Genomic DNA, 24,902 nt, shown 5'->3' with positions numbered 1-24,902 from the left:
TTGATTAACAAATCCGTTTAATTTTATGGATGTATTTAAATCAAGACTCCTGCGTTAATTGAAAGTAAATGAAACTGGCGATTTAAATAACATATTCAGCGGCTTGTTTGTGAGGTACACAATATTATGACCGAACGGGAACGCTGAAGCAACCCGTGATAAAATAATATACAGTTGCAGTTTGTTTTCTTTTCTTCTCCGATGACTGCAAAAGATCAAATACGTTTCGGCAGAAGTTTCGAAGAAATATGAGACACAATGTGTAAACGAAATGAGTAAACGAATGATGTTACCTCGCATGATTTAACTATGGAATTACGGAAAAGAATATAGAATGTTTCTGAAGCTGCGGCGGGAACAACGACACGTGTGATTATGCGAAATTAATTAGAAAGGAGCGGAGGGCTCTTTGTGGGGGATTAATGGTGAAGGACACTTGGCCGCTCTTTGTGCAAGAAGCGGGAAATATAACATTATGGTAGAAACACCATAAAAATATTGTCGGTATTTTTTAATGAAAACACTCTCTTGAATTTTACACGTTTCAGGATGCTGCGAATGTATGCGGATTTACAGACTAATTAAACTAGAACTACGTACAACAACGTGCTCGTACAAAGAACGTCGCGTTATATTAAAACTGGCGTGACGCGCGACAATGTTAATTAGCGATGTGTGCATTTCAATGTGAATTACAATTTTCAAGATGAACTACTGTTACTAACTAAACAAGCTACTGTTGCGTTGTCTTCACTAAGATTATTAAGAAAAGAAGTGAATGTCTGTCTGTGCCTTACGAGTAATACAGACAATTTTTATTTTGCATAAAAATCACTCATACTCATTATCCTCACTAGTGGTTTTGACTAAAATTAAATTCCCAAGTTACAAAAATTGAAATTACGTTTTAGTGGAATAATTCAGTAGTTCGGTAGAAAAATTAACTTTTGCGCAGAATATGGTTACGCGAGCTGTTATAGCGATCAGAAGAAATTCCGCCGTCGTTCATCGGCAAACAAACGTGCGCGGCCGGACAGAAATCAGTGTTTCCAAACGATTGACACGTGTTATTTTTTCCAGGAAACAGCCGGGGAGAAGTGATGTTGCCGAGCCGGCTATTTTCGCGTATGCCCAGTAACAATATCCTCTAAAAATTGCTCGTTGTCGCGACGCTTCAGCGTATACGTGACTAGATAAATAACCGAGAGATCATCCGGGTGACACGGTCGATTCTGCCGGTTGTAAAACGCCAGTCATGCGAGCTGGAAGATTTTTGTCTACCCTAGATTCGGCTGGACTGCTCCCTTATCAATCGTAAAACGTAAAATATTTTTAGACCTTCCGAGAAAACATTTGCGAAACAACAACCTACTATTGTCGCCTGAACTATATAAAAACAAATGAAAAATTTTTCAGTATATTTCTGTCGATCAAAAAGCGTAAAATCAACCTTGAAAATTAATGTTTCGCGACCCCATTTTACATCGCATGCACCAGCGAATGCTCTCATCTACCAGAAGGGTTACGCGTTTCCCAGTACGTAAAATAAATAATTATGTTCACTGAGTCGCAAGGAGTGAAATCACCTGTTTTAAAGCAACAAACAGCCGCTGGCCCGGAAAGCGCATAAACGCGAGAAGAATGAACAGGCTGACTGATGTAGCAAGAAATATTATGAGCTTGTAGTATGAAGAAGAAACACGATGATTCATTGATCACGTTGCCCAGCGATCACGGGCTATCCGACCCTAAATCTTCAACGTCAGACACTCCAAAACCCTCAATTTTTATGAATTTTTTCCCGGAGAACCGTTAAACTTGTTGTCTTAGGATTTTGCACACGCATTTGTGGGCGTTTGGAGTGCAAAAATTATTTTCTCCAATAAATTTATTTGATTCGGCATACACAGGGTGTCCCAAAAAATGTTGCACTTAAAATGGGTGATTCCTCAGGTCATTTGAAGTAACTTTTTCCTTTGCGAAAATATTCTCCGCGGCTTCGTTACGGAGTTATCAACGAAAAACACGGACCAATCAGGGCGCGGTTACAGTGGCCTGATTCCGGCTCGGCCAATGCCAACGCAGGGCCCGCGCGCCTCAACGGGGCCTGTCGCAGCCGCGCTCTGATTGGTCCGTGTTTTTCGTGAATAACTCCTCAACGAAGCCTCGGAGAAGAATTTTGTAAAGGAAAAAGTTGCTTCAAATTATCTCGGGAATCGCCTCTTGCAAGGAAATACATTTTTAGGAGACCCTATATTATAATATAAAAATTGCCAAAAATCAGACTAAATAAATTTCTGTTCTTTTTCTGACGTAATGTAAAACAGTCACTTTCAGTGCTTCGTAAACCTAGTGTTGATTAAATAAAGACATACTTCTGTAGCGACGTTTATTTTCGGTGGCTCCAGCGTGGATGAAAATGTGCAACGGATTTTCCGAGGAAGAAGGGGCTAACAATATCGAGATTCCGTGCAAAAGACTCTCGTAAAGAAAGGAAACACGGTAACCGATCCGCAGGTATCTCCGGGGGGATATTCCGCGGGGATCCATCTAATTTTTCATCCCACCCCACATCGAAGCATCCGGGTATCTATGACGAGGCGAGATACCCTTCCGGAATTTCAATCCTTCCGCCAAGGCACAGATACCGGCGTGTGCGGCTTCGCTGGTAAAAGTTAAAGGAAATTTACGATCGATGCGCGGAGGGGCTGACTCGTTTAGGGTGGTGTGACGTAGACGTTCGCTCCCCCTCGAACGAAATCTCCTTCGACCCTGCAAGGATTCCCGGTGTTCTCTTTATTCCTAACTCCGTGGACCCTTTGGCTGATGAAGTGAACCGTATTTTGCCTTTTTACGGAACGGTTTTACCTATTATCGTTCTTGTTCGTCGATTTAATTAGGTTATCATCCTTGGCCAATCTCGATATAATCTGGCTGCCACTTTCAGCGGATAATGGGGTTAATTGAGGTATGTAAAATCTGCTTGGTGAACCAGGAGTAGTCATAGTTCCCTTTTTTGAGCAGACAAAAATGTTTCTTGAATCATAACATTTGCAAAACACAATATTTTACACCCAGCAAGTGGAAAGTGGGAGTGGCCAGAGGAAAGTAGGCGGAGCTAGTGGAATGTAGGCGTGGCCAGTGGCAAGTAGGCGTGGTAACTTCCAGTCCCAGCACTAACCCATGAAAAATCGTAGTGTATTTTGATCTTCACATTATCATGATCAGCCCCAAAAATATAATAAATGATTTGTCTCCCAAGATTGAAAATTTCTTCTTTCTCTAACCTAATCAGGAGCAGCCCAGGCAGCTCCAGGAGCGGGAATGCTTTCTCGCCAATGTCCCAGCTCCAGAAAATGGGAATCTGCATGGTCATCGGCTAAGCAGGGAATCAGAACTTGCGTCATTGAACCTAAGCTCGGAATTAGAAGTTACGTCGTTGACTTAAGCTGGATTAATAGCGGTTTCGTAAAGCGAATGTAGCCGGTGTCTCCAGCGAGCTGGGAATCCAATGTAATAACATTATCTTTGACATTAATATTGATATCCGAGATTATTGCGGGAACGCTGGAACAGCAAGTGAGGTCGCAGAACGAGGATCAATTATTCGAATCGTTCGTCTTGCATAAAATTTGCAGGAGACCTGCGTCTGCGACTTGCGCAAGTGGAATAGGCCTTGTTCGGTCAGACACTGATCTCTCGACACTGAAACCTTCGAGTTCGTGGCGTTAACTCGAACTGCAGTGAAATATGTATGTGTACTGTCTCACCGAGACGTTCTCTACCGTCAATTTCCCGTAGCTAACCGTGCATCATTCACGTGGGGCTTATCCGATCCCTAGTAAATTAAAAGACAATTCTGGATAATAATTTTTCACTTGAAAATCAATTTTCACCACAATCTATCGAGTGAACCCATTGAGACCTACAAAATCTTACAAAAATTATGGATTATTATTTTGTATATATAATTCTCTCTCTTTCTATATAGTTCATAAGTCTAGTGTAAGTTACGTATAAGCTAGGTTAAGTTACAAATATAAGGTCTTTTGTATATAAACTCTCTCTCTCTTTCTCTATATAGTATATAAGTCTAGTTTAAGTTAATTATAAGTTAGGTTTAAGTTAGGATAAGGTTAAGTTCAGGTTAAGTGAAGATGGAAAGGAGAAGATGACGTAAGAAATTGTAACCCTTAGGGGAGGCAAAATAAAGTATATATACAGGGTGAGTCACCAAACGTTAGCACCTCAAATATCTTTGTTGTTTCTAAAGATACGTAAAATATGGTAAGGACAAAGTTGAATGGTACAATGGGGCTGACACGATGCAAAAAAAAAAATTTTGTTTGTATGTCATTTTTTTGGAGATATCAAGGCCACCTTGACCTTTTTAAACGGAACCACCCTTTTTTAAACACCTAAAATGATAGTCCCTTTCATTAGGAATTCAGTGACTATAATTAGTCCAAGGTCATTCAAGGTCAAGGACAGAAAAAACGTATAAAACTAAAACTAAAATATTATATATATATATAATTGGTGATTATTAAAAAAAGCTGTTTTGCTTTTGCGTGACTGTCGTGGCCATTGGCGTGGCACTAAAACGTGTCAAGGGGTTAATAGACGTGGCAAATGAGCGTCTGATTCGATAATACACGAACCATTACTGCGTGGAAATCGATTTGTTATTATGCAAATATTTTCTCAGTAACACGTCGCGTCGGTCACTCGAGCTCGTTAGCATTATCGCGGCCGCGTTACCTGTATCCGGGCCGATTAATTAAGTATAAAAGGACAGGAGTATAATGCGGGGGCATTGGGAAACGGGACGGCGATCTATCAAGACGACGGCGACGATGAGATGGAAGTTAAATCGTCGACGGCGAAGTGCAGCGAGTTGTTTGCGGTGCAAACACACAGCAGCCACGTTTTCTTTTCTCGCTTCACAGCCAGTCGGAAGGTTTGTTTGCCAACCGGCGGCGGGACACGCGGTCGAAATGTTTGTCGAAAACCGGAACCGGAGAGGAAAGCCCCTATTATGAGCTGGTAACTATTGTTGTTGTCCCCGCGCGACAATCGCCGAAGGAAAATGGAATGTAAATAGCCGACCGACCGGTAATCGCAATCGACGATCGAAAGCACTCATTAAAACATAACGGGGCGACCTCGCTAATAAAATTAACGACGGCTACCGAGTATGGTTGCGGCGACCGAGGATGCTCGTTAGGCGATCTGATCGGTACAGGACGATCCAAAGTCTGTTCAACTCCTTTTGCGTTAAAAATTTTTTACCAGACGTTGGATCGTGTAATACCGAGTTGAATTTACAACAAAACCTGTCAGAAAATTCGTCTTTCTGCGTGGCAATTTGAGCATAATTACGCGACGCCTCGAAACAGGATCACGAAACAGTTAGGTTCCAAATAGTTGACCTTGTATGAAATAAAATAAAATTTGCGGAACGTAATTAAGCACTGCAGAAAATAATACGGGATCGCGGAAAGGTTTTTAGCGTGTCAACATGAATAAAGGTAAATAAATAAGATTGTGCGAGTCAGGGGTCGTAAATTAATTCACAGGTTTTGAAAGTTAGTTTCTGGGACACCCTGTAGGTGCTAACCGCTGGACCACCTTGTCTTGCCAGGGACCTGACATATTCCACTTAAACTGGTCGATATGGAAGACATAGTCGATGAAAAATGTCGGCAATCTGGTAACTTTCTTTTCAGTTCTCTCCCAGCCTTATCTTCTCGCTCGCAGTCGCGAGGAGGTGCTTCATTTTCTTACATAAGACCGCAATTTGCTAGTCGAAAGCTATGGCTCGCCTAGAACGGTATGTTTTTAGGGGGCAATAAAGATTTCATGCGGTACTCTGATCTCGCGTTACTGACCACACTTGTCATGCAAAATTTCGCCACTGCACAACAAACTTTTCCTTCTCAGGCAATAAATCTGTCGAAGGGGCCCCAAATCTATTTTACCGACCTTTTTGATCCTATCTTTTTTTTACTACTTTCCCGGAATAAACAAGCAATAAAATTTTCACGATTAAAAGAAAGCAACTTAAAAGAGCAATTTTCGAAGGAGGTAAAACTAATGGTAAAAATAATATTACGAATTTGTAGAAGTACAATTAAAAATAGTAAAACAGTTAAAGATCCAAGTATGCGATTTAATCGAACGGTTAATGATCCAAAATACGAGTCTGTAAAAGTAAAATTTGAGACGAACAGAAAGTGAAATTTTGAATATAAAATAATACTATGGATCTGTAAAAATAAAAATATTAAAATTCCAAAGCACTTAGTCGTGCTACTAATGATTATATTGAAATAAAAAATATCGTTAGTAAGAGGAGAGTCCGACGATTGCTCCAAACTATTCCTCGACGCCGTTGTCGAATTTTAATCAAATCTACGAGCACATATCCACATTTATGGCACCCATAAAAATGTGACGATACACGTACAGCTCTCAGCTAAATTTTAATACGATTTTCATTCCATTTGGACCACGACAGAGCGTTTTATTTTAAAAATCTGCCGGAGCTTCTATTCGAAATTGGATCTAACAGTCTCCGGAAATTGGACCGTAAAGATTAAAAATATACATGGAACCTATAAAAATCTTGCTATCTTATTGGAAGCTTCAGAGATCGAACAAACAAACGCACCCAATTCCGTGTATCGGTCTAATCGGACAAGAATGGAACTTTTTATTTTAGAAACTTGACGCAGCTTTTATTTGCGATTGGATCGTAACAGGGAGTGCTAATTGGACTCCAATCTCTCTAGATTGGACCGAACACGATTAATAACCATACAGATCTCTGTATTCTATAAAGTTTCTATCAATCCCACGTATCGGAGACCGAACAACCATACTTCCACTATTTCATAAAAATTCGATACAGCTTTTATTTAATTTGCACGTCGACGGAACTTTTCCTACTAAAAGCTTAATGGACCATTTCCTTGAAAGCTGCGCCTGGCCGTGTAAACATTGACATTTAAAAAAATCCCCACAACACAAAATCTTTAAAAATCCTACTGTCAAACTGTTAATGTCAAAAATCGCAGAAACAATTACCAGTGCCAGATTGAATTAGATCTGTATCTTATTTGGACCCTGATGAACTAGATGAAGCATTTTCCTTGAAACTGGATCTCAGTAGTATTAAAATTCGCAAAAATCTGCACGTTAAAAAATCTACGAAAATTCGGCTGTCTAATTGCAAGCTTCGCAGCTCGGAGAGAAAAATCTCTAAAACATCTTTCGCAGCCTCGAGTAGTTATAACGGCGTACACATTAAATTGTACGAGGGTTGGACAAAAGGTTTCGGCGCGAGCGACCCTCGACGACGGTTTCGATCGTGGGGGTTCGCAGCTGTTGTTCCCAGGGCGACTTTTCTTCTTCGACGGACGGAAAAGCAAGCAGCCCGACGTTGTAATCGCGGTCCCGGTCGTTAGCGGTGCTCCTCGTAAAGGAAACAAACAGCAGATGCCGCTAACAAGGCGCGAGATGTCCCCCCGGGAAAAATAAACGGGACCGTAATGACTGACGGTGGCGTTTTATACCGCGGATATTCTCGAATAAAACGGCAACGGCGGAGGGACACGCCGATCGGCGGTTTTATTTTTAAAAATACGATCGTCCTACCCGAGGAACTCGGTAACTCGAGTTCACCAATTTAGCCGGAACTGTTCATAAATCGGGAGGATCCACCGTGACTTCTATTGGCCCTGCCGAAAATAGCCATCTTCCTCTTGGGGCCATTACCATTCTCTTTCGTTCCTAGAAGGCATCAAATTCAATTACGATCAACCTTTAAATAGGTGCACCTTCGGTTTTTAAACTTCAGTTAACACGTCGAACGCCACGTCAGCCATACGTGGCTGTTAAAATGAATTTTTACGTTGATATATTCATTGTACTAAACTTAATTAGGACCAGTAACATGCAAGAAAGTTGGAGGATTACTCGGTATCGTACATTTAATTTTCTGCAATTTTTATTTCATTAAACAACTTACTTTGATTTTATGGAATTTTTCGGGTTTCTAGTTTGGCGTTCAAATCACATTCTAGCGAGAAACCCTCGGTCTTTAATCTCCTCGTGGACCCCAAAAAATGTTTTCCTATTCTTTACAGGCGTCAAAAATTTCCGAGACAAATAATCATCTACCATTTTCTAACGCCACAAAATTTCTAAAAAAAAAAAAAAAAAAAAAGGAACAGTTAAATACAGCGAGCCCAGACAGAAGTTTATGCGATTTTTCTTCGCAGAGTTACAGCTTGAACATTTCCAAGTAAGGGCCGATCCCCCGTCCTCGACGATAGAAATCGGTTTTCGAGCTGGTCTTTTTAAAATATACACGCGGAGTGTGTCGGTCGCGAGGTCGTTTGACATGGTCGCGCAAATGGTTGGTTAAACCAGTTTCGAAAATGAAAATAAAATACGGTCCCCGGGGCGGATCGCGCGAGCTTTTACGACTTTCAAGCGGAACGCGGCCGTCGTCGCATGAAAAGTCGAGTTTCCCGACCGCTAAATCGAGACGGACGGCCGCGTAGAAGTTGGTGGCCACGCGGGGACGGGTTTCCATTCGAGCGGGACTGTTCCGGAAAAAGGCTTTCTAATCAGATACCAAGTTCCTGGCCGCCTGGACGCCGATGGTTAATGTCCGAGTTCCAGCGAGAACTTCGAAGATGCTTCATTTCATTTCATTAAGGGCTTCGGGAGATGTCCGGGCTTCCGTGCCGAAACCTGATTCGCCAAATCACGTATTACGTTAAGCTCTTGCGACAGAAATCTCCGATTTTTAACTCTCACCACTCGAATGGCGACTGTAAGGCTGAAAATTGCTACATCATCATTCAATATATTTTGAAATTAACTAAATTACGAAAAATTTCAGCACTCTACGAGCAAATTGCACCATTTTGCAGGGAAGTGTTCTAGGTCGGCAGAAATGTTTCGTTTTAGAGTTAAAATGGCTGCGAGTGCAAAGGGTTAAAGTACACAACCGTAACTTTTTCTAACTAAAACACACAGCGGATTTCTGTGCGAAATGAAAATTTGTTAACCGAGCCACGTACACTTTTATTTCTTATATTTTTACTGGTCTGTGTTTGAACGTTGGAATCAGATTTATTTCGAAGTGAAATCGTACATTCGAATTAAAATTCCATTTAGATAATACGACGGAACGCTTGTTCTTCAGGGTTATAAAATTCCTTCGGCAAAACAACGAGAGCGGACATCATAAACTTTGATCTCATTTTTCGCTTACCGAAACGCCGAAAGAAATAAAACCCTATTTTGCTTCGACCTGCCTGCATTTATGTATAAAGCCTTAACTTTGCATAATCGCCTGTGGTCTGTACAGAACAATTTGAAAACAATGTTTCGCGATATTCTCTAGTATATTTTTAAGCCGATCCTGTCCGTTGTTCATAAAATATACAGCTTGTTAATATTACCGGGAGGTAAAATATGCTTGATCAAAATTGTCCGAATGAATTGCAAGACAGAGACAATTTGTTTAACAAAATTACGTAATCGATACAGTCTGCTCTTGATCTTCCGCCGTTCTAAATTTTTCCTACTCATTTTCCTGAGAAATGCATAAAATCCGCAATCGAATTATTGCTGGATAAATAGGTTAGAGCTGATTTTTATCTCCCAGCATATTTTTAGAGGCAATATTGCATCAGAGTGCATTCGGCCGATATCTGCACTTGATTGAATCGTTCGGCGGAATTTCCAAGGCAACGTGCAAGAGCAGATGCCGATCGGACGTCGATTACCGAACAAAGGCTGGAGAATTTTATCATACTTAAGAGCGTCGCGATGCACTTAGGCGAGACAATGTTTCGCTGAGGAGTAAATCATAGGTTCTCGATCGACGGGCACGGTTGTCGCTCGTTCGAATTTATTGTTCGCGGATGCGAACGTTGCCTGTCCGACGAAACCATATATTTTCATCGCTCGAGTGATTTAGGGTTGCAATGAAACTGGATCAAGAACTCTGGCTAGTTTTACTGCCGTGGCTGAAAAAAAGCTGTTTGGAAGTCGTGAAAATTTTAATGCGGAGATGGACGATCGGACGATGTATCTCCTGCACGAGATTTCGGCCGAAATGACATTTTATCAGAATCATCTGAGCTCTATACATGATCATTCAACCTCTGTTATTTCGTTTCTGAAAGTGCCTGAACGAAATGCAAAAATTCAGTGTACCGAGTAAAACATTTATTTCTAAAAAACTGAAACACCGAATTTTATGGAGCTAGATATTGTAGAAAGGAGTTATAGTTAATGTCATAAACAATGTGATTGTGACAGAGTTGCATTTTTTGTAAGCCCTTGATCTAAGCCCAATCCAGTCCAATAATGATCTCGGTATAGTTCACAGTACGACACAAGTTTCGTCGGCTAGTTCTCGCAGAAAGTTGGAAAATGGCAGTAGTATTACGTGAGCGGAGCACCAATGAGGAGCAATGAGGAGCAATAAGTAGCAACAGTGAGTAATTAAAAGCAATTTAGACTCTCGAGGATCCTTTCATCAGTGTGTCCGAAAGATCTACTTTCCTCAAGACAATTACCACTATTGCGTTTATTATGAGTACATACTCTATTTCTGCCAATTGCTTCCGTTGAAAGATTTACAGGTGCATTTGAATGTGCGTAATAATTCATAGAAATTAATTTGCCTAGTCATTAATGCAAAATCCTCACATTTTATGCATTTACCATAATTTGTGCAGCTAATAGAATTGCCTCAAACGGTTGTTTCTGCAGTAAATGATTCAAGCCACAATTTCATCGAACAGTTGTCCCTGCAGTAAATGATTGAAACTACAATTAAATTGTTGTCTCTGCGGTAAACTACTGAAGCTATAATTTCATTGAACAGTTGTCCGTAACAGAAAATGATCGAAACTGCAATTTCATTGAACAGTCGTCTCCACAGTAAAATATTGAAGCTACAGTGAATTATCGAAGCTACAATTTCGTTAGATTGTTGTCTCTGCAGTGAATTACAGCATCTACGATACAATTGCACTAAATCGATGTGTGTGCAGTGAATCACCGAATCCGCAATTTCATTGGACAGCTTCCTCTGCATAAAATTATAAAATCTACAAATTCCCCGAGCGATTGTCTCTGCAATAAATTACCGAATGCACATTTACATTCGACAGCTTCCTCTGCAGAAAATTATAAGATCATTCACCACTCCGTGAAATTACCAGCACCGAACAATTGCTCCCGCAGAAGATCATAAATTTAACATTTCCACCGACAATAACCAGCGTCGTTCGCAATGCAATTCTAGAATTTACATTATTCAACGCTCTCTTCGCCTGGAATTGTAAAACATTTTTCACCGAATTGTACATCGATCCTTTCCGTTCACCGCCGAACCAGAAATCGCAGCGGCTAGAACCGCCGAATAAAGATCTATAACTCGATCCGTTCGCATCAAGGTTTCACGGAGGAAAGTGCACGGTGCATTGTTAATGATAATACGCCTAGTCGATCGTGACGTCCGTTCATGGCGGCACGCGAGCGCGCCGGCGATAAAATCGAAATTTTACGACGTCGATAATCGCGGTTGTACGCGTCGCGACGGCGCTGTTTAACGGCGATTTAACTGGTGTTCGTCGGCGAATGGCCGTGTTAACAAGATCAAATCGTCCTGTCGATCTCAATTCCGATCGATGGCAATTCAATTGGAAATTTTCATCGACTGTCTATCGTAAAAGCGAATTCCTCGAAGAGACTACGTCAAACTTCATCTCAATCTATACAGTTGTGGCAATAAGACGGAAATGCAACGGCGAAGAGACTGTTCAAATATATGGGGAAGGGTGTCCAAAGTTTCCAACAAAAAATATCAGATCCCCATGCAACTGCCGAAAGGCCATAAAGACTCCTCCAGTTCGTTTCGAAAACCCATTACCAGCAGGAAACCGTGTTACCCCATAGACAATGTTTTTCCCCGTGCACCGCGTGCAACATTGCACCATAACCGACGTCGAAACACGGAATTATACTCCTCGTTTTTCGTCATCGACGAGTCATCGCGGCCACGGTTTCCGTCGAGAACAACGGAACGATCGAACGAGTGCAGAGGGTGACTGGATCATGCGGAGAACGGTGAAGATCGCTGCGAGGATAGGAGAGGGTCCATGGTGTGTACACGGGGCCGGAATAGATGGGGGTGCGATGGGAATAGCGTTTAGGTGTCTGGGTTTTATGAGGCGCGTACTCCTCGCCCTATGCCAACCACCATTTCCCTTGCATTCCTCGCGTTCCTCTCGTCTCTCATCGCGGACTTGCTTCAAGGGAACGTTTCGTTAATCAACTCGTCTGTATTCTAACGTTTTCCGGTGGTTATTAACCCTGGACAATTAACGAGCGAACGCACCGGGCCCAGACACATTGATTTTGACGGAAAAAATTTCGGGGCCGGCTCTTGGAAACATGTGTTTCTCGTAATTGGAAATCGTACGTGTTCGCTCTTCAATTTTTACGTTAATTCGTTGCACCGAGAATATTTAGAAAATGCAAGAAGGTTGAAGAATTTTTATCTCGGTAAATAAGTCGTTTCGATTTTTTGGAATTTTTTTGGGCTGCTGGCAGTCGAAGTGTTACAGGGGTGAAAACAACCCTTAAATATTGATGATTAATATGGGAATGTAGCAATCGTACACACATCGATTTTACATGGTTACTTTTGTCGATAGTCGTTCATGCTGTAGGGGTGAAAACGACCCTTAATAACGGGGTTGGAAAGTGTGTCTTCTTTCAAAATCAAAAATTCTTCCGACAGTGTGTTTTAACGTGTTGTGTGCTCGAACTGTGAATGTTTTTATTCTTCTGCATTTGTCTTAAATTGACAAAACTTGCTGAACAGTGAAAATATCAATAAAAATTTAAGTTTCGATGCAAGTTTTGCGTCTCCATGGTACAGAAGAGATACTTTAAAAATATTATGGACTTTTAGGGAATAATCTAGCAGAGTTAAAGTATCTCTTTAAAAATACTATGGACTTTTAGGGATATAGTTAAAGTCGAACCACGAAGAAAACACTCGCGCAAAGTGGAATGACAAAGCAGCCACTCGGACTTAAGATTCATGTAACTCAAAGAGCGAATTTCGTTTCCCTCGTTCAGCCAATTGTTTCGGAGATTGTTTCAAAGGAAAAACGAGATGGTCGACTATCACTTAATTCGCGGAAACTTCTTCAGACCCACTTATAACCTCCGACAAAGAAGAGAACAGTTATCAGTCAACAAAGAGACAGTGAAAAAGAGAAAGAGAGAGAGAGAGAGAGAATGGCGCACGAGTCGCCGAGTAATTCCACTTCGAACAATACTTTCATTTCGTTGCAAAATATCCGATTCTCCCAGGGATGGGGTTTCGTATAGTTTCCGAAACACGGAGAAAAGTTTGCGAAACTGGGCGAGGAACAAGCGGCTAAGAAACAAAGGAAAGAAAAGAAACGAAATCGGTGATATATACGAGACCGGTGGCGTGTGTATTTATCAAACTTGCTCGAAAGAAGTCTTGCGAGGCGAATGAAAAATTGGAAAAAACGAGAATTACCTGGCGATGGGAAAGTATGCACGGTGAGCGGTTGAATTTCCCAGGAAAATTCGCGGACCTTCGCGAGGCTTAAAAGTTTCGGAACTTTATACTTCTATTTTCGGAGTGTGCACGGAAACGTTCCCGGATCCTTAATGCGCTCGATTATGGTCCCAAGTAATGAAGACGAAGCTCAAGTTTTCAGATTGTAAATGGTGCGATTATGGGACTGCTCCTTTGCGACTGATTAAATTTCGCTCTCCGGTCTCCCCGTTATGCGAGACGGACGTTACGTTTCTTTATGCGAATAGCGTGCAGTTAATGCAAACGATAACTCTGGAAATTGTTACGAAATTATTACGTGCCATGAATTCGCGTTTAGCGCATTTTCTCGCTCAGGTCCCGCTTTAATTGTTACAACTTTGGGGAAAGCAACTGCTCTTCGCTAGATATTTTTGTCAGCGATCTTCAAACATTCGCAAACTTGTTCGCAAAGTTTCAATTCGACCATTAGTTTCGGCTTAAAAAATTCTCGAAAATCATCTGTCGAGGAGGAACGAAGTTCTCGATAGATTCAGCGTTGAACAGAATACTTTCTTTTCGCCACACTGTTCATTGTTTTATCGTCGCGCTATCAGGTGGGCGGGAGTTTGTAAAATTCTCGCGGATTTCGAAAAGCTTCGAGTGTCTCCGGTTTCACAGCACTCCGTGCATCGATCCAGCAGCGAGTTCCTCGCGATAGAATTCCATACTGTTAAGCAGGCGTTCGCGAACCCCGTCATATTAGACGACCATAAATTCCACATGTCGGGAGAGCATGCTCGCCGATGAAAGACAAGACTTCGACGCCGGGATACGTCTCCCCGGAGAGCGACGATGGTCTTAAGGAGATTCGAGCGTGCAAGGAGCGTTCCACCGGGCAATCCGATGCAGTCCTCGGCGTATGCGAACCGCATGATCTCCTTGTGCCTCGAACATGCGTCCCGCTGTGACGCCACTTTTGATTTTCGTTCGATCATGGATTCCTCGCTCTTACGACAATGACAACTAGACTGCGGGTCTCCGAGCGAAATAAAAATTGTTTGAGTTAATTGCGGGTCACGAGATCCGAATAATAGTTTATTCTTCTGTTCCGTGATTTTATTAAATCGTACACCGTCTGTTTTAAATTGCACATTTTATGCCTTTAGAAATGAATAAGTGCAATTTAAGTGGATAGATTAAAAGAATTGAAAGATAACAATGCGTGCCAGATTCAGCTAATTGAAGTCATTAAAGAGCGGATGAAACAGTCCCGCTTAGAATGTAATTGTATTCTTAACATCTTCGAGAATGTCTTCAAGCTCGATGCTCGTATTTTCCGCGACACGATTCCCTGAATTGTCGATCATAAAAATTTGTCTGGGTCAAGATGGCGCTAATCAAGCAGTAAAAGCGTGCATATAATTCCTCCTCCCGAAGATCGATTGTAAAACAGCGGTAAAGTCGCCGAAACGCGGAGATCTTCCGAAACAATTTGGCGGAGTCGTAAATAAACCGTAGAACTTTACGTAGAATAGCGCTTTGTCCGAGTGACTTATGGGGACAGGTGTTAAACAGAACGGTATTTCTTCTGGTAAGGGGTTGAACCCGTTCGAGTGAACGTTAAAGTATTTTTGGACCTCGTTGTTCCTTTCGCTAGCGTTCCTCTCGTTTGTTTACCCTCGTTCTGCGAAAACTATTACCCTGAATTAAGAGCTGAAGCAGTTAATTTCCTAAACTATTCATCCCCTTGCAACGTGATTTCTTTTCTACATCTACGAGAGACAATTTACATTCTGTAAACACAGTTTCTTCCTCCCTGTTTCAATAGCACGTTACAATTAAGAGAAAGGGTTGTTTGTTAAACTGTGAAGAAAACGAAAAGCTTCTGGAAATTGATGGCAAACACGGATAGTTGTCCCCAAGTTAAAAAATTAAATATTGATAACAGAGAAATAGAAAGTTACTCCAATTTAATATTGTAGAATTTTCATGGTGAGCGCGGATTCTTGTAATGACTCGCGGTATTAACTTCAGAAATTGAACGGGAGAGGTTCCCAGAGAGAATACGAAAAAATAGTTCATTATTTCAGTGAAGATTGTAGAGCCCGCTGATCCACCGTAACACGTTGCCCGAGACAGTGGTGCCCGAGTCTCGGGCAGCTTTTATAAATCCTCCGGTTCCCGCAGCAGCTCTCGCAGAGGCTTTAAAAGTTTAACGGGTCGCGCGGCGGGCAACGCGAACAGAAATTCCCATGGAGATGAGAAGAATCGGCGTTGTTGTAGGCGGCGTAATTAATTACCATCGCGGACAGGAGGACCGCGCGCACGACTTTGAAAAAACCATCGCGCCCATCCTCCTCTCCTCCATCTCGCGTAATCACGCGTGTTAATTCATTAACCGGCGCTGTCCTCATCGAGTCCCGACGTCGAAGACAATTCCTGTGCTCGGACAGAAACCAGCACAGTGTTCTTTGACGTTCATGCTGCACAAGGATGCATTTTTACTTCGAAAAGCACGGCAACTTTACGACGTGGGCGAGACGCGAGCGCAAACGGATAACGCTGCGTTGAAGCTACTCCAATTTCCGTTGATTACCAAAATAAAACGGTCGGCAGTCATTGTTACTTTTATTGTGCACTGGTTTAATCAATTTCGGTGCGACACAGTGAGCGCACTGCGGATTTTTATGCACCCGTGGTACTTACGTGATTTCAAATTTACAGGAATTTCGGCGGAGGCGTTTCATGCATTTATAACAGAAACGAGTGGGCGTGATTTTAAACGTTAAAAAAAAAATGGAAACAATTCAGGAATTTCTATGCTAAATTTTTACTTAGCTGTTGAAAAAATTTCGCAAAAGCGTTCGTTTTCAGTGAAATTTTATGCTAGACAGAAAACTTTTTCCCGACTCAATCTACCACAGATGCGAAGATTCGCGTGTTCTAATCACGAAAATTAAAGAAGCATCATGCGTTTCGACCCTAATCTAATCAGCCGATTGCTCGGCCGAATCGATATTCGCATGGTTCATTATTTACGATTCATAATGCGCCGCGGCAGCAGGAATTTTGCGATTCGCGGATCGACGGTGGAGCACGTAGCGTCGAAATCCCGTCGGGAACCGTCGGCGACGGTTAGGTGAGACGGTGTTTCGGCTGGTCGATTAATTTACCCGGACTATAGTCGTCTATTCGTATTCCGTTCGAGCGGATAACAGAATCTACGCCGGTTTTAATTTCAATCGGACCGCGGCGCGGCGACGTTTCCACTCGGCGTGCCGTCGTTTCGTTGGCTGGATTCCGTCCAAGAAACCGTAACCGTTCGAAAGCGTTTTACCGTTCGAGGAAAAACACCGGTGACCTCGTGCCATGCCAAAAACTCTAGGAACGGACCTAGTATCGTCCAAGCCTCTTATCTTTGCGCTGGAAAATTGCGAGCGGGGAGCACTCTGCTAATTCTGCAACGATGAGACAACTTTTCGGGGGTACACAGGGTATATTAAATATTGGACAATTTCGTAGCGCTCCCTGATACTTCTTCAACCCATGCTTGACCCAGTATTTTCCAAATTTTCTAGCCTTCTTGCCAATTCTAGGGTGACGACAAAATTTTGTTTGAGATTTTTAGATAGGGTAGAGAGTATATTAAATATTGTGGGCATTAGAAAATTTTATATTGTTCCTATGTCCCTTTTCTAGTATGTCCCAGTATTTCCCAAATTTTCTAGCCTTCTTGCCAATTCTAGGGTGACGACAAAATTTTGTTTGAGATTTTTAGATAGGGTAGAGAGTATATTAAATATTGTGAGCATTAGAAAAATTTTACATTGTTCCTATGTCCTTTTCTAGTATGTCCCAGTATTTTCCAAATTTTTTAGCCTTCTTGCCAATTCTAGGGTGACGACAAAATTTTGTTCCAAAATTTTAGACAGTGCAGAGAGTATATTAAATATTGTGGGCATTAGAAAATTTTATATTGTTCCTATGTCCTTTTCTAGTATGTCCCAGTATTTTCCAAATTTTTTAGCCTTCTTGCCAATACTAGGGTGACGTCAAAAGTTTGTTTCAAATTTTTAGACAGTGCAGAGAGTATATTAAATATTGTGAGCATTAGAAAAATTTTACATTGTTCCTATGTCCTTTTCTAGTATGTCCCAGTATTTCCCAAATTTTCTAGCCATCTTGCCAATTCTAGGGAGACGACAAAATTTTGTTTCAAATTTTTAGACAGTGCAGAGAGTATATCAAATATTGTGGACATTAGAAAAATTTTATATTGTTCCCATGTCCTTTTCTAGTATGTCTCAGTATTTTCCAAATTTTCTAGCCATCTTGCCAATTCTAGGGAGACGACAAAATTTTGTTTCAAATTTTTAGACAGTGCAGAGAGTATATCAAATATTGTGGACATTAGACAAATTTTACATTGTTCCTATGTCCTTTTTTAATACGTCTCTAATCGCTCGGAGTCTTCGAGCGCCTTAAATTATACCAATTAGAAGCTACCATCGGTAGAAAACGAAACAGAATCGTCGAAACGGAATTGCTTCCGCTCTGTGACGACTCTCTCGCCTAACCGGCGCATTATTGAATTAGAGGATGCAATGAGAGAAACGCATTACACGTCTGATTCATGCCCTAGCCGGTCTGCGACTTCCTATTGGCAATTGAAGACGTGTCGCTGCAATTTATCAATCAGAACTCAGAGCTCCCCCTCCTCAGGATCTCTGGGAGCGTGCAAGAAGAACGCGTGTAAACAACGTGACCCGGGTGTGCACAGCGTGTCCTCGTCATTGTTCACCTAACGACGCTACATACTAATTCCCTTTCGAAGATCACCGGAAAAGTTCTGCTCGATAAAACACGGTAAAATTTAAACAAAAGCTACACAGGCGAAATTTGACTAAACCCCTGTCTCGCAGTTTCATTTTGACGTTCTTTATTCAATTTCTCCGACTACCATTTATCATTCGCTTGGAAAAAGTATGCGAACTACATGGAAGAATGCTCTCATAAGCAGAGAGACATTTGTGTAAGAAAAGGACATGATGAATAGCTCCGAAGCTCGCGGAACGATTAACTCCGACGATTAATCTCTTCGAGACATCATTTTTTCGGGCGAGGAGTTAATTTTGCTGAAGTGATCTTGACTGTCGCAAAAATTTGTTACAAATCTCAGAAGTATAGTTTCGTCTAGAAACTTGGTCAAGATTGATCGCATTTCAGAAGTGTAATTTCCTCAAAGGTTGGGACTAGTGTAAAATTCTTGTTCCCCCTTTTCTTATAAGAACACCCTGTACAATGCATTATGACAAGAAACCATGACTCACACATATGTTCCCCGAGCGGCCACACTTGCGGTCCGGAGTTGACCTCGACGAGGACTGTGGGGGTGCAAATCAGAAGAACGAAGAGGTCGGCCACGCTCAGATTCACCAGGAAGATGTTCGTGCTGTTTCTCATGTCCTTGCCGCGGAACACGACTAGTGGCACCTGGGAAACGCAAAGAACAATACAAATATTTAAGGACATAAAGGAAGACTTCGACCTTCAAAGCAAATGCAAGTAGAAGGTCCTAAGATTTTTTCACACGAAGCTACGCGACTTCGAAGATCCATAATTTTTGGGTTACGAGCTAGTCATCTCTGAACTCCTGCAACCTCGAGTAAAAAAATTTTACAGCATTCTACCTGCGCAAATCTCAAAGGGCGGAGTTCAAGGGTGCGAAAGTAGAATCTTCACCCTTTAAAATGAGCGGAGGTAGAATGTCGTACGATTTTTTTACACGGAGTTACACGAGTTCAAAAATCGATAAATTTCCAATACGACTGATTTTGAATTCCTTAAATTCCTAAAATTATCTCCTTAAAGTTAGAATTCCCAATTCCGATAATTTCTATGGGACAATGAATCACGATTCTTCCCAGATTTCACAGAGTTCTACTAGTTCAAATAAAAAATAGAAAGGGACTCACCATAAGGTTTCCTATGATTCCAAGGATCATCACAACGATGCAAGCGATCATGGACGTGGTGCGAATATAAGCAGGCAACATGTATGTGGTCGCATTTTCGGACTCGATCACTGAAACAACGTCCAATTGATCCTACCAACTTTATCCACTGATTCGGCCTGAACAACAAAACTGATTGCCGCCCGATAAAAACAAGTTGTAGAACGAACAAAAGAAAGATTAATCGCGTTTCCGGCGAACGTTGTCGTCGAAAAATATACTAGCGATTTTATAGGATTTTTCCTGCGGGCGGACGTATCGCGTCGAATGTGCGCGAAAACCGGAACTTTGCAAAACATAGTTTCAATAAAATCGGACCATCCGATATCGTGATTGTGTGGGTGAACCGTTATTTTCGACAAAACGCATTGTTTTGCGCGGGAACAAGGGCCCTCGACATACATTTATACAGTCAATGGAAAATCGCGAAAATAATTATTCCGTATTAACGCCTACTGCGCACAATGAATAAAAAGAATCGGAAAGAGAAGAGTATTATCGATGGATTATGCGTGGGCACGCGTTGCGGTGACATGCGGAATCCATTAATTCAATCTATATAATTCCATCAAATTAATTACCCTCAACGCGGCCACACGGATCTCTATGGACGTTCACCACAATTTTAAATATTAAGTCGCGTTTGGTAAATGGCTGCAGCATGAAGAATTAAAATTTAGATTCGTAGTGGGTTCGATCCACCTGTGTTCGGATCTTGTGAAAGAGTGAAATTTCTGTGTTTCAATTGCTACATTACGAATAATTTTATGATGTGCTCGTTCGTTTATAAATATTTTAATGTATGTTGTAGACCTATGCTTCAAAACAATTCCTCAAATTTCCCACTATTTGAAGATGCAGCCATTTTCGTATTTCTACCACAGTGGCTGCGTGTGATCAAAGCGATCGTTCTAACGCTAACTGAGCAAAATGATGCCAACAATTCGATCAGCCTCTGTAACGCGAATACAGGAAACTCTAGCGTAACAGTTATCGCGATTATCTGTCAGATCGATTTGCGATCCGGCCGCAAATAAATCGAGGCATCGGCATACCGGGCAGCTCGTCGTGGGCGTCGTTTCCAATGACGGTCGCGTAGTAGGAAGAATTCGATTCGAGCGGGACACTGGACACCGTGGACAACATTTTCCAGCCGGGACCGTGATCCTCGATCCAGCAGTGTCGATCCTCCTCTATCCTTCTTATCAATAGTCCATCGTGTCGGACGGATTCCGCTCGAGTAGGCTAGTCGTCTCTCGGACTGTCGTGCACCGTGGCTCGTTTCTCGATTCACATGTTCACGAGACACGCGCGCGCGCCGAATTTTCTCGGCGTTTGGAAAATTGATCCCGGGGATCGAAATCGGTCCAATTTACGTGGGCAGTTTCACGTTGACTCGCGAGAATGACTCGGCGAAGCTACAGCGTTCGCGAACACGAGGAAAATCCATCGAGAGTCGCGAACTGGTACCGGATACGATGTCCTTCGACCTCCTGGCATAGTTGGCTATACTTAACGCGGAGGTATAGAGTGACATTATAAACTGCTTCCACTCGAACCGGTTCCGCTTCCTCGGGGTTCCTACGAGGGTGTTAGGCTATATCCGTAACCGGTAATCAACCGTTCCACCCACGAACCACGGGTCCCGTCTTCGACCCGCGCACTCCGTCAATCTTTTCGGAACGGCCAATTCGGGCTTAATCAGTTTAACCCCCTAGAGGCGCGCCGGCCGCGCTAAATATAATAGGTTCGTTATCCTAGGGTACTCGGCGAACCGGCCGCCTTTTGTTTGCGGTTGGCGGGTTGTTAAGGGTATTGTGAACGATGCTTTTTCAGGAGCCCCGAGAATTAGGGCGGAACAGGATTTTTCGGCCGTGGTTTGTGGTAGTTTCGGGGCACGATTCCACGAGGAGGCAAGAGGCGTGGGTAGAACATTTCTTGACGACTGTCTTCACCTGTGAAGACTGTGCGAATCTATGTAGAATCTAGATAAAATCTATGCAGAATCTATGCAGAATGTGTGCAGAACCTATGCAGAATGTACGCAGAATGTACGCAGAATGTACGCAGAATGTACGCAGAATGTGTGCAGAATGTGTGCAGAATGTGTGCAGAACCTATGCAGAATGTACGCAGAATGTATGCAGAAATGTGTGCTGAATATGTGCAGAACCTATGCAGAATGTACGCAGGATGTACGCAAAATGTATGCAGAATTTGTGCAGAACCTATGCAGAATGTACGCAGAATGTATGCAGAATGTGTGCAGAATGTATGCAGAACCTATGCAGAATGTACGCAGAACCTATGTAGAATGTACGCAGAATGTATGCAGAACCTATGCAGAATGTACGCAGAATGTATGCAGAATGTATGCAGAATGTGTGCAGAATGTATGCAGAACCTATGCAGAATGTACGCAGAATGTACGCAGAATGTACGCAGAATGTACGCAGAATGTGTGCAGAATCGAATTGTGAATATTTTTGTAAAATTCTACAGCCTGTTGTCAGTATTTCACGCTTTTCACAATTCCAGTTACACATTTCCTTTTTCGTCTATATTCCCATCTGTAAATATCACGAATTTTTATTGAATGAACCCTCTGTTCCCATTGGAATCAATAAAAGACCAAGCTCTTTCACTGTTTACTGGAAAGGATAATCCCTTTATGGTTCATTGATACAAATGGTGTAGCAGCAACATCGAATGATCCCAGCGCTGTTCTAATTTAACCGTACGCAATGGAGTCTAAAAAAAAACCATCGAGCAATATTTATTTGAAAGAAAGAACTACAAAACTTGAAACTATTGAGACGTAAATATATGCAATGATTCCAAAATGGTTTATTTGTGTTTCGTTCCGCGTCCAGATCGCGCGATCAACAAGTGTAGTAAAATAGAAAATATCGACAGCGAGTTTATCGTGAATGTTCGGTGTGATAGAATTTGTCTTCTTCGGACACGTCCGGGACGATGTTTTACGAAGGGATAACGAGCGAATGAGAATTGAAACATAACCCATATAACGGTAAAAATAGCAGCGGCGCTTTCAATTCCACCGGCGAATCGGTTCTTGTTACGGTGGTAGGTGCTGGAGATAAATATTTTTATCCTGCCTCCTTTGTACGGCCATCCCGTCTATCACTCATAAACGCCGTATGTGGGTCGCAGCACCTCAAGTATTTACCTTGGCACAGTCGGTTAACACCAATTAACTCCTGTCTTATCGAAATCTATTCGGAACGTAATTCCGCCTCGTTTCAGTCGATCGCCACGCCTCAACCAGTTATGAATTGTGCTCTCCGAAACGACCTGCCTCAACCTCGATCACTAATTTTCGCCTCCACAAATACTGCGCCTCGAAAAAAGAAAAAACATTCGTACACATTCTTACAGCCGCGACTTTATACAAAGAAACCACTTTTCTTTTCTTTTTCAATAATTCTAACGTCGCGTCGATTTTAATGCTCCAAGTTCGGTTACTACAATGATACAAAAATTGTTAAAAAAATTATTTTATAAACTTGAAAATCCCTCTGAAATTAATTTTTATTTTATTCGGGTGATTTTGTTCTGATTTCGAACAAAATGGTTCCATTTCAAATACCCGCAATTAAATTGTTTTATAACCACACAGCGAATACAAGGTTGTTGCGAACATTATGCGAGAGGTTCGAATACTTTTTTGACAAACTGTACGTCGTGCTCGACTTCCATTTTCAACGACGTTTAATGCACACAGTAATTACTCCCGCGCACATATATGCATATGTACATACCGACACCGTGACGAGTGTGCTGGTGGAAAAACAGCGAAATTGTCGAAATCGTTTTTTTTTTCGAACAACTGATTTTACGTTAAAATTTGCACGCTTCGAGATAACGAGGGAATTCATTGACCGTGTCCTGACGAAACACCGACACTCTAATTCATTTTGCTATCAGTGTTTATTAAATGCCACTTGTAGCCCACGCTTTCGATTCGTTGGGTGATATAAACGCTTACCTCCTCGTTAATTATCGTGGGACGATTAATTGCGTTACACAATACCCTGCCACTTTCCCTCGGGAAACAATCATCGAGCTATTTTTAACCCCCGGGGATCGAAATAAACTTCTATTTTTAGAAACAATTGTCTGTCCGAATTTATGCATTCATTTATTTTATTTGTTTTTGATCCATTTTTGCAATGTGCGGAAAGAAATGTTGAAAATAATGTTCTATAAAAAGCGTAAACGATATTTTGTAATGCATTTAATAAATATTCCATGGACACAGAAGTTGTTTTAAAATGTTTACGAAAAGAAAAATTTCTTAAGAGGAATACAAAGAGAACTTATCTAACCTAAAACATTTCCTTATACACTCGTATCAAGATTTATAATATAAGATTAATAATATAAATTGTTCAAGCTTGATGTTTTAAATAGAACGCATTAGAAAATTCTGTAATTCATTCGATCCCCGGTTTTGAATAATTCGCGCCAACCGCCCTTACCGAACTTCGATTAATCGCGCGATCGTGCCGATTCCCTTCGATAGAAAAATATCGATATATTGTCGCCGAAAAGTGCGTGGACACAAGTCAACTATCGGTAGTTAATATTCCTTAACACAGTGAAAACTATAATCTATAAAGTTGAGTATAGTCTATTAACAAGCGAATAGTTACTTTGAGACAATTGCAACAATTAGAAACGTGTGCACATACTTTCAAGCGGCAGCGTACGACGATACTCAACCGGTGCATCGTGCAGCGAACTTCATATCACCCTCGTTCACCATTCAGGTACAATGCCAATACTTTTCACCAAGAGAACGTCAAGCAAATACCGTTTGTTTAATTCGTTCATCGTTTCAGAAAATAACAATGGAAATTTCGCACCGGTTCGCTCACAGATTTCGCAACATTTGCATTGCCCCTGCCATAATGCGAGATCGCGCCGTCTTCGGGGGACTAAGAAGGATAATCGCGTCGAGAGGAAACATAACCTCTCACGACCAATTCGGAGCCGTCACTTTTCAACGAAACTTCACATTCACGATCATCCACACTGCGGCGGTGCAAACTTCTCGGTGAGTCTACTGAAATAACAAATGGGAAATTCTGTGACACTTGACCGTTTACACGAACACTATAACGTGAAATCGGTAATCGCGTTCGTATGTCAGAGAGTTCGAAAGTAACAATAGTCGAGGGTGACAATTAACAGACACGTGATAGTGTACTGTGCGAACCGACCAGGTTTCTGGAAGAACGACAACC

The 24,902-nt window shown here is 41.8% G+C and overlaps 1 protein-coding gene across 4 annotated transcripts in view; it reads right to left on the bottom strand.

Annotated features, from left to right (window-relative positions):
* The window catches only part of Ethr (ecdysis triggering hormone receptor), a 65,935-nt gene extending 41,033 nt beyond the window's left edge, over positions 1–24,902 (bottom strand). For 3 of the 4 annotated variants that reach the window (XM_076793185.1, XM_076793183.1, XM_076793187.1), the window contains exons 1-3: positions 20,688–20,923; positions 19,594–19,703; positions 18,949–19,111 (exon numbers count right to left, since the gene is read on the bottom strand). In XM_076793185.1, coding sequence (XP_076649300.1) covers positions 18,949–19,111; positions 19,594–19,703; positions 20,688–20,778 — 364 coding nt within the window. In that variant the 5' untranslated portion in view covers positions 20,779–20,923. Of the gene's footprint in view, positions 1–18,948; positions 19,112–19,593; positions 19,704–20,687; positions 20,924–24,347; positions 24,440–24,469 lie in introns of those variants that run through there. The other variant, XM_076793186.1, reaches the window with a different exon arrangement.

Source organism: Halictus rubicundus, chromosome 9 (assembly GCF_050948215.1).
Source record: "Halictus rubicundus isolate RS-2024b chromosome 9, iyHalRubi1_principal, whole genome shotgun sequence".
Classification (NCBI taxonomy): Eukaryota; Metazoa; Arthropoda; class Insecta; order Hymenoptera; family Halictidae; genus Halictus; species Halictus rubicundus.
Note: the sequence above shows the minus strand (reverse complement) of the source record. Positions and strands in the feature narration are given on the sequence as shown.